The 11,048-nt window shown below is 29.1% G+C and overlaps 2 protein-coding genes across 2 annotated transcripts in view; both read right to left on the bottom strand.

Moving 5' to 3' along the window:
* Positions 1-25: 25 nt before the first annotated feature.
* LOC122523225 (midasin-like) lies at positions 26-8,168 on the bottom strand. The gene is made up of 5 exons (XM_043644882.1): positions 7,866-8,168; positions 3,297-7,663; positions 723-3,209; positions 395-635; positions 26-280 (listed from the first exon to the last, which is right to left on the bottom strand). Exons 1-5 carry the CDS (start codon positions 8,046-8,048, stop codon positions 98-100), a joined length of 7,461 nt encoding a protein of 2,486 aa, XP_043500817.1. The 5' UTR covers positions 8,049-8,168; the 3' UTR covers positions 26-97.
* A 2,221-nt stretch (positions 8,169-10,389) lies between these two features.
* LOC122523180 (midasin) overlaps positions 10,390-11,048 on the bottom strand; it is a 104,958-nt gene continuing 104,299 nt past the window's right edge. Inside the window, exons 22-23 of the mRNA XM_043644828.1 lie at positions 10,759-10,999; positions 10,390-10,644 (exon numbers count right to left, since the gene is read on the bottom strand). Coding sequence (XP_043500763.1) covers positions 10,462-10,644; positions 10,759-10,999 — 424 coding nt within the window. The 3' untranslated portion in view covers positions 10,390-10,461. The remainder of the gene's footprint in view (positions 10,645-10,758; positions 11,000-11,048) is intronic.

The raw sequence follows: 11,048 nt of genomic DNA, 5'->3' as shown, positions 1-11,048 counted from the left end.
TTATTATACAATTTACAATTATTACAATTACAATTTATTATTATTATACAATTTACAATTATTACAATTACAATTTATTATTATTATACAATTAATATTAGGCATCTATCTTCCCAACAACTTCAAACCATTGTCTTAGAGCATCGCTTAAAACTTCAGGCAACATATTTATATCTCTCAAAATCATATAAAATGGAAATGGAAAACTATCCATGTAGGAACGAATTCCTAATAATTTACCATCTTCAAATACAGGCATCCTTATATCCAAAATGGAATCCTAAAAATATAAAAATTATCCATTGTTATAAAAAAATTCTTTCAATAATATCTTTCATAATATTTGTCAATAATAATAATAAGTTATATTTTAATAATTTAAAAAATATATTACCTTATTTATTGGATTATCCACTATTATGAATACAAGGAAAATATCTGCCATTTTGGCTCTTCTAACGGCATAATTTATTTTATCTATTCCTTCTGAAAACACACCTCTACCATCGGATAATATAACAACCAATTTAGCATTATCGGAAGAGGTAGATTGAGTTTCAAACATATCTACAGTAAATTCAACTAATTGTCCTATTGATGTCTTTGTTTGTTCAAATCTCATATTTTGAATTAATCTAGAAAAAAATATTGAAAGTAATCAATTAAATTTGAAATTCATATTTCATATTAACAACGTGTAAAATATAAAACATGTTATTTACCTGGAACCACTTTGTTCTGTGAATGTTTCTCCTAAAGGATGTAAAACGCTTACACGTTCACCAAAACTTATAACGCTAAGTTCTCCTACTTCTAAATACGTTAAAGCTTTACTTATTAATGATAAAGATTCAAAAGCTAATTCTTTGGAATGATTATCAGCCATACTACTCGAATCGTCCAAAGCTAAGACAATTTGATAATTACGTTTAAAAGGTTTTGTCCTCCGAAGCCAAATTTTATCTTTTCTGAATTGACTAGCAATAAACGGAATAATTTTTCGCATATTAATACGTTTGCCTGTTCTGTAATCTCCTTTTAATCTTGTTGCTTTCGTAGGTTCTAAAACCAATCTTAATTGTTCAGACAAGCCACGAGCTGCTGAATCGGTGACTTCACATAAACGATTCCATACAATTGCTGCTTCTTCCGTCGATGGTACATCAGTCCATTCGCTTAAGATCTTTTCAACATCTGATCTCGCAGTTTCTATTACATTATTTATTGTACTATTATTATCTACATCCATATTAGTATGAAACGTTGTATCATTTCCGCGTTCTATTTTACACGTTTGAACAACATCGCCTTCTACTTCAACATTCGTTTCTACTTGATTCATTTCAGTGGTATTGTTTCCTTTTACAGATGAATCGTCCTTATTTTGTTCTTTTTTGTCTCGAGCTAATGTCTCTGGATTTTGTTTGGGTACATTATTCTCTTCTTTATTATCTTCACTTTCATCCTGATGAAGATCAATGTCCATACTCTCTTCTTTCTCTTCTTCTTTTTTTTCTTCATCTTCGATATTTGATGCTTGTTGTTTAACTTGATTATCTGTAGCTGCGTCCATTGCATAATCATCGAATTGTTCGCTATTTTTAATATGTTGACACATGTCAATATCATCTTTATCTTTGTTTGTCGATTGATCCTGTTGTTCCTGTTCCGAAATTTCTTCCTGTGTATGAATCATCTTCAATTTTTTCATTTCTGGCTGATTTGTGTCGAATAAACTTCTATTTTCGTCAGCTGTGTCTAAAGTTTTTCTTTTATTCATCTGTTGTGATTTACTTTCTTGATGAGATATAGAACTATTTTCATCTAAAGATGAACCTGCGTGACCACTTTCTTGTCTCTCCGAGTGTGATTGTCCAACGCCATTATTTTTACTGTCATCTTGACTGCTTTCTGTAGGTGTTTCCTGCTTTTGTTCTGTTTGAGATTCTTGTATAACATTATCTTTAGATCCATCTTTACTAGCATCAATTTGTTCTGCAGCATCAAGTTCCTTGCTTGCATCATCTGCACTAGGTGCAGCCTTCTCTTGTAACTCTTGTTTGTCCTCTGCTTCTTCGTCTTTCTTTTCTTCTTCTTTTTCTTCTTTATTTATATCTTGCGTTTGATTCGATGTACCTTTAGGATCAGCATCTTCATCTACTTTTTCATCATTATCCTGATTTTCAGGTTCCCCTTGTTCTTTGTTTTCATCGTTATTAGAGTCATTATCATCGTCATCATCAGAAGCAACATCCATTTCGTTTGTCTCTTCAGTTGTTTCTTCTGTTGGATCTGTATTTTCAATTTCTGGTGGTGGTTTAGAATCTTTCATTGCGTCTATGTCAAATGGATTTTCATCACCAGGATTATTGTCTTCTTTTTCATTGTTGTCGTCATCCAAATTCATGTCTTCCGGTAAATCCAATGGTTCAGGTTCTGGCTGTGGTTGATTTTTACCATAATAAGGATCGATTTGATCATCGTTATATTCCGGTTCATTTATTTCATTAATTTCTTTCTTCTCTTCCTCACGTTGCTCATCTTCATCATGTTCTTTTTCATTATTTTGATCATCTTTGTTCGAACCATCCTTCGCAGTGAGTTCTTTATTACCAATCTCTTCGCCTTGTCCTCGTTCATCTTCCCCATCTTTAGGCTCGTTATTTTCATTTTCAGTTTCTTCCTCCTCGTCATCGCCCCAAATTTCTTTATCCAATTTTTCAGCACCTTCCTCTGTTTCACCCATTTCTTTATCCAAATCTTCATCTTTCTCATCATCCTTTTCTTCCTCGTCATTCTCATCTTTCTCAATATCTTGCAACTTATTATCAAAGTTTTCAGACATTTCAATTCCGTTATCCTCTTCTTTACAATCTTTATCTTCTGATTTTTCTTCTTCTTCATCAGGTCGTTTTGCATCTTCTAACTGATCTTCAGTTTCAATCCTATCAGAAACATCTTTTTGCCCTTCTCCTTCGCCTAAACCCATTCCACCTGTTTTAACATCATTTCCTGTCTCGTCTGTGTCACCTTCTTCTAAGTCTAAATCTTTGGGAACGCAGAATCCATTTGTTGCTAAATCCAAAAACACATTCAATTGCAAATACAATAATTTGCACGTAACCCGGAAAGATGCAACTTGTTCATTCAAATAAAACTGTACCAATAAAAGATATTGTTCCATTAATGGTAGACATTGCAAGAGTAGCCTGTAACAAATATAATAATAGTCATACAAATGCAATTCAATTGAATTATTTGATAGGAACAAAAAAAATATTTTACAAATACTTTACCTTTTATGATCTTGGTTTCCACCTATTTTGAGCAAAAGATCATTGAACAATGCAGAAATGTGAGAAATGTTTAATTCTTCTATATTCTTTTCCAAATCTTCTATTAATTTTTCTGTCAATTTATTCTTTTCGAACTCATCGTCCACGTTTTTATCGTTATCATCATCATCATCATTGTTTAAAATTGGTGCATCGTTCTCTATCGTATTGGCTTTGTATTTCTTTTGTATGACAAGTAAAATATTTTTTACCAGATTGTCTATACATCTTTTAATACATTCCGTATCATTTGAAGATAAATCTATGTTTTTATTAATCGGCAATTTTCTTAATTCGTTGAATGTGTCAATGCTACTTTCAATTTGTTTTTGTAAAAATTCTATACTTTCTACAATAGGATGCTTATCATTCTCAGAAATAAAAGCTAAAGACAATACAGTTGTTTCCAGTTTTAACGTTGTAATATATTTGAAAGTATCTTCCAAAACTTGCAAATGATATAGGTCCAAAGTTTTGTCATTTATCATATTTTCTATTTTCGTAGAAACAAACACTGTGTTAAAAGTTTTTGAAATTTTTCTTATCATTTTTAAATTTTCTTTCAATCTAGTTTTTATATCATCCTGAATATTGTTGGAAGAATTAAATACTGGCAATTTAGTTTTTTCTAAAATTAATATGTCCATTTTGTTTTCCTCTGATAAATTAGTTGGACAATATTGCAAGTACAACAAAAGTTGTTCGAAACTGAGCTCCAAATTGATCATTAATTCTTTAATTATTTCAATATTGCTTTGGAATTCTTGAGAAATATCTATGTAAACGTTATCGATTTCTGATAAGTTCTCAACAAGCGTTCTAAGAGGCTTAAAGTTATTAAATAATTTACTTAGAATTAATCTTTGTTTATTAGCCATTAACATCATATGACTCGAATAACCATGACAACGTTCTATGTTCTGTACGCCCAGATCGGTTTGTGCTGTTCCTAATATCGCATTAAGTGCATTTAATTTAATAATGGATTTGTAATAATATTTATCGCAACTTGTCCATTGTATAAGCATTTGTTTATCTACATTGGACAGATTGAAATATTTGTTTACGACAGAAATATCTAAGGGTGGTATCGTAAAATCAATAATTTTATTAAGATTGTTTCTCCAAGTTAATATACCGATACGATAGGATACACCCATTAGATTTAAAGCTTTGAAATAATCAGTTAAAGTCATTTTCTTCTGTTGCAAAATACTCTTCGCTTGCGATTTTTGTTTATTTTTTGGTAACGATTTATCAATCTCTAAATTCTTCAGATGGATACTCTGTTCTATGTAATCTTGTATAAAATTCTCGACGTCCATTCTAATTGTAGGATATGAACTCGTTAAAATGATTTCTTTGCAGTAACGTTTAGCTTTATTCAAAAGTTTGTCACCGCTCGAAACGAATTCGTATTTCATGTTCCGAGAGCTAATATTTTTCGATTCGAATTTATATGTCATATCCTGAGTGCTGATGTCTTTAATTGTAGTCTCAGGTAGGACGAAATCATTCGGATTGATTACGTATTCTTTTTGAGCGTGATCGGCCTTTAAATTATTTCCTAAATCCGCGTTACTGTTTTTAGCTGTTACGGTCAAATACGAAAGAACACTTTGCTTTAAACTATTTTCGTATTCTTTAACAAATTTATGTAATGTTCTGTGTGTTTTGTCAACGGTTTCTTTAATGGACCAATAAGTAATATCATTCCAACGTACAATTTTAACGAAATCTTTTACTTTCTTTTCAATGGGTGCTTTTAACGATTGAATTTTTATATTTACATCGGCTATAAATTGTTTGTAATAATGATAAATGTTCCATAATATTGCTAGAAGATCTTCTCTCTCTACCGAAGGATTAAAGTAAAGAACGTGACAGTGGAAAGTTAATAATAAAATAAGTCTTGTTTCAAATTCAGCAAGAGATGACTCGTTGATAAATCGTTCTAATAATTCTATTAATTTCTCTTTACTGATAGATTCATTTTCCTTGACGACATTTGCTGTTATTGTAGATGTAGATTTAAACATATAACTCTCGATCAGTGCGTACAGATAAAACCACCATTTTGATGTTTGCGATCTCATATTGTTGAAAGTGGTGTCGAGACAACTGTTCCAACAAGCTAATTCGAGTTTTCTCCAATCAATGATTTGTCGTTGCAATAACAATATTTCATTCATCAGGCTATAATCGGCAGAAGCCAGTTCTTCCCATTTATTTAGTTTTGCCAGTAACAATTCTAAGCCTATTAAAAATCGTCCAACGGAAGATGTTACAGGGAAACTATAAATTCTTTCTATTATAGTTTTAATCATTTGTAAAACAGGATGATCAGGCCACATTTTTAGGAAATTATTGATTCTAAATAAAATACTATTACACAATGGCAAACATTGCTTCACTTGTTGAATGTTAGAATCTTTATAGAAATCGTAAGGTTTTTGATGAGTTTTGATCATACTGTGCATCGTTTGTTGCGTGCTTTCATCTTCAGTAGCTTGTAATGATTGTGAGACTAACATTTGTAAGCTGTTGTACAATTTTGATGTAAGATTTTCATTTAGATTGAATTTTATACTTTTTAACAACATATCTGCTGTTTCATATCGTTCTAATAAAGGACGAATGTAGTTTGGTTCAACGTTATCGTTTTCAGAATAGATCCATTCACATTTGATAAAAGATGTAACGATGATTGAATGAATTTGTTGAATCTCTTTAATATCGTCCTGCGAAATGATATTGCTGTAGGATTCTTTTAATTCTGTGGGTGCCACATTTTGTTCCAAATTAGCATTTGTATCATTTTCGATACCAATGAAGTCATTCTCTCGGTAAGTTGGAAACATATTTTGAAGTTCGACAATAAGATCATTCGCCTCAGTTGATTTATTCTTGTAAAGACTTTCTTGTTCGGCTGCTTTTTTCTCAGATTCCTCCTGCTGTTGTTTCCATATCAATACAAGTTGTTGTAATAACTCGTTCAACAATTCCCAATTTTTCTTAGATAAATTTCTATTTAATACAATGTAATTAAATAATTCATATAAACCACATTTAACAATCCGAAACTGTTCTTTCACGGAAACTGAAGTATCTACTAGAGGCAGCAAGCTTTTATTAATCATAAGTTTAGTATAACTTGAGGTACACGTAGAAATTAAATGTAATAAATTATCTTGTCCTGTTCCGATAGTTGGATAACGAATCATATTATAAATTAATGTCTCTAAGTTACCTTCATTGGAATCTATTTTAACAGAAGATATTAGTTTTTCTGCTTCATTAATTAAAAGAGATACTCCTTGCTTTAAATGTACCAATGCTACAAGTATAGGAAGAACTATGTCAGAATAAACAGAGTAATATTTCGTTTCTATTTGTTCCGCAAAACGTTTCACCGATTGATACCACATTTGTGCTTCTCTTAACGCATCTTCAGCAATTTTGATAAATTCTTTAGATGGTTTTTCATTGATCTTATTTATAACAAATGTTAAACGATTAATATGTTTATAAACTAATTCATAAGTTGTTATCATATTTCTGAAGTTAACAACATCGTTATTCAGCATTGTAAAATCTGCCGAAGCAGGTCGGAATGCTTCGGATAATTTCAACTTGTCTTTTTCTATTAATATCTTCGTTAAATATTTCATCATTACTGAATGTCGAGGAGAGGCATTCTCATAATTAAATTCCCTTTTTACAATAGAAGACTGCAATACATTTACATAAACTGTTGCATAAATATCTAGAATTTCTTCTTCCAGATATTTTAATTTCAAACTAATCTTATGCACAGGATCAATATAACCCAAATTTCCAAATATTAAAAGTTCAAAATAGCCAATTAACATCCAAGTTCTTCCTCTTTCAACAATATCATTATCTGTATTCTCGTTTGTAAATTTCTTTTTTATTTCACGTAATTCTTCTATCGGTTTCAAATATTCATTTGAATACATGTTTTCTATTTCTTGTCGTTTATGCTTTCCTTTCTTTTCAATTGTAGAAATAATAAGTTTATCAATATCATTTTCAGCGTACATATCATCAATAGCAGACACATACAAATTTAAATAAAATTTCATTACAGCAAAATCATTTGTGGCAATTTCGTAATTCATTGATGTTAGCGTGACACTGTTATACCACAAAATATGAGTTAAATTTTGTAACTGTTTAGTACGAATGGTATATGTGCTTAATGTGGTTGCAGCAAGAATTGTATCTTCCTTGTGTTGTTCTGTTTTTTGTAATATTAATTCGAATATTAAATTCATTAATACAGCTCCACTCGTGTATTTAGGTGTCTAAAAATATACAAATAATTATTAGTAAATAACAATTATTATTAATAAATCAAAATACAGGATGATGTCCTAATTTTTCTCCGCAAAATTAGCCAATGTTTATATAACACATTTGTTTTTTAATTTATTTGTACAATATGCTAGTAAAATTTTGCATAAAAAAAACTAGGATATCTTCTATATTATTACACTAATACTTTACCTCAGATACTTCATAAGAAATAACAGAATTTTCTATATCGTCTTCACTTATTCCGTTCAAATGTAAAAGCATTTTAGAATCTTTTACGGCATAACTGTTTTGAGAAAATTGAAATAAGAAGACACATAATTCAAAAATCAGTGTTATTCGTTCATACGAGTTAATTTTTTTCGTATGAATCATAGATATTATCGCAACCAAATTAGTAGGTATGCTGGGTACTTCAGCAAAATATTTTAACCAATTGTATTCATCAATTTCAAAATTAATTTCAAAATCAATTTCATTGTTTATCGTATTTTCGCAAATTTTTTTATAAGAAATATTTGCTAATAATAAAAACAAGTATTCATAAATAGGCCACATTTGTATATTTAAGGCAATTGCGTTCGATTCTTGTTGATCAATAGCATTGACGTTTTGTAAAGCCATGGTTAGTTCCTTATCTGTGTGAAAATTGAAAAAATCCGAATAACAAACGCTTTTCATTGACATTATTTCCCTTGGAATAGATTCGTACAATTCTAATTTTAAATACATTTGCGTCCATAACAATATCATTTTTTTACGGATTGAAATTGCTTCATCCGCTCGAATAAACCAAATTTTAAGTTGTTTTTTTAACTGTTCATTATTAGTACTATTATTGCATGGTAAAAAGTTTCTTAATATTTCTCTCATTTGCTCGTGATTTTTCATTAAGTCTTCAGAATTATATGGTAAGGGTAATATCAATCGTTTCTTAATCAGTTTTGTTATTTTTCTAAATGGATCGTATTTGATTTCACATAATAAATCATTGATTTCACTGACCATAGTTAATAAAATATCCTTATTATTAATCGTATCTTGAGATAGCATAGAATGATTTTGACAAATTCCATACATTTTAAATATAAATTTAATCAACCACTTGTAATGTACTTTCAATAGCAAAACTATTTTGTTCAAATTTATATTGTTGCTATTTGATTTATCTATTATAATTTCATTTCCCAATTCTACGAATCTGTTTAAATATTGTAAACCTTCTCTGATTTCTATGTACATTTCGTTATTTATTAATAAAGCTTTGTCTCGTAATAGAGAACAAATGCATTCGTTTATTTGATAAACCAATTTTACGTAATTTACAATAAGTGGCTGATTTTTGAATTTCGATGCAAGTTTATCTGTAAAAAAAAAAAAAGAAAAAAAATAGAGAAATTCATTATTATCGTAACAATAAATAAATGTAAATAATTGTAAATATAATAATAATGTAATAATTGTAAATAATAGAAAATATAAACTTACTGTGAAATATTGCATTGGAATATTCCTTAATAGATATTTTTTTGTTTTTCTTAATCAACAAATTTTCATCCAAGATCGTATAATCTATAATAATCATAGTTCGCAAATATAAAAGTAAAGATAGTTTATTTGCATCGTTCATTACTTCATTGTTCGCGTAGTTAGCTGCAAATGCAGGTAAATATCCAAGATCCCAAGGTAAGAATCTATTAGGAATATGAAAGTCAAATGACAAAACTTCACTTGCCAACAATTTGCTCTTTTTCGCGAGATCCTTTAGAATATCATCTTTATCAGGTAATTTCTCATACCACAAACTTCTGATCTCAACATCGGCCAATGTAGATCTTTCATAAAAATTAATCAATAAATGTGGTAAAATTTTGTCGAGTTTAATTCCAGTTAAATTCTGCAAAATCTCATCCATGAATTCTAAACCAAAAAAATTGTTGGTAATTCAAATAGAGTGAACTTTTGAGAATACAATAGCGCGTCGATTCTGTAAAAATATTAATCTGCACTGCTCCTGTAGATGATTTCCTGAACGTCCTCTAAAAAAAGACGTTTGGCGGTGATCTCCATTTTGGCGGTTTGGATTATCCGAAATTAAAAAATATGGTGGATTCTTTTAAAGGATAGATTAATGCAGGTATTAACGAGAGGAATTTTAAAAATTTTGATTTTTGACAAAATGGCACCTATTTGAAAAAAAGACTAAAATTTTTGCTTTTTTTGACTAAAATTTTCGCTCTAAATTGTTACAAAAAAATAGTAATAATTTTTTTAAATCTTATTCCTCTCGTCAATACCCGAGGAATATATCTAAGAATATTGTGTAAAAATATAAGACAAATCGGTTGAGTTATTTCTGAGAAATCGAGATCACTGACTTTGAAAATACCGTTTTGAGAAAAACGCGTTTAAAGTTTCAAAGAGACGTTTACACATAGGTAAAAATTTTTGTTTGCAGCTTACATGAAGTGAAGAATATTTGTCGGATCGATTTGAAATTTTCAGAGAATATACTTAAATATATGTACATTCCGAAAATGCAAAAAAAAAAATCGATTTTTTGGAAATCCTAACTGCGTATAACCCCTTAAAATTATGAAGGATAAACTGTAGTTTCTAAATTTAATAAAACAGAATCGTGTCGTGTGGTATAATAGTATATTTTAATACAAATAATTATTATACAATTTATTATTATACAATTTACAATTATTACAATTACAATTTATTATTATTATACAATTTACAATTATTACAATTACAATTTATTATTATTATACAATTAATATTAGGCATCTATCTTCCCAACAACTTCAAACCATTGTCTTAGAGCATCGCTTAAAACTTCAGGCAACATATTTATATCTCTCAAAATCATATAAAATGGAAATGGAAAACTATCCATGTAGGAACGAATTCCTAATAATTTACCATCTTCAAATACAGGCATCCTTATATCCAAAATGGAATCCTAAAAATATAAAAATTATCCATTGTTATAAAAAAATTCTTTCAATAATATCTTTCATAATATTTGTCAATAATAATAATAAGTTATATTTTAATAATTTAAAAAATATATTACCTTATTTATTGGATTATCCACTATTATGAATACAAGGAAAATATCTGCCATTTTGGCTCTTCTAACGGCATAATTTATTTTATCTATTCCTTCTGAAAACACACCTCTACCATCGGATAATATAACAACCAATTTAGCATTATCGGAAGAGGTAGATTGAGTTTCAAACATATCTACAGTAAATTCAACTAATTGTCCTATTGATGTCTTTGTTTGTTCAAATCTCATATTTTGAATTAATCTAGAAAAAAATATTGAAAGTAATCAATTAAATTTGAAATTCATATTTC

Source organism: Polistes fuscatus, unplaced genomic scaffold, assembly GCF_010416935.1.
Source record: "Polistes fuscatus isolate 324 unplaced genomic scaffold, CU_Pfus_HIC Scaffold6, whole genome shotgun sequence".
In the NCBI taxonomy this organism is placed as follows: domain Eukaryota; kingdom Metazoa; phylum Arthropoda; class Insecta; order Hymenoptera; family Vespidae; genus Polistes; species Polistes fuscatus.
Note: the sequence above shows the minus strand (reverse complement) of the source record. Positions and strands in the feature narration are given on the sequence as shown.

What these genes read in the sequence shown, in the direction of transcription:
- LOC122523225 (XM_043644882.1), bottom strand. Translation starts at nt 8,048, where the DNA reads ATGATTCATACGAAAAAAATTAACTCGTATGAACGAATAACACTGATT. An exon ending in GGAAACCAAGATCATAAAAG is followed by an intron (nt 3,210 to 3,296) that starts GTAAAGTATTTG and finishes TATTTGTTACAG; the next exon opens with GCTACTCTTGCAATGTCTAC. An exon ending in TGGATAATCCAATAAATAAG is followed by an intron (nt 281 to 394) that starts GTAATATATTTT and finishes TTATATTTTTAG; the next exon opens with GATTCCATTTTGGATATAAG.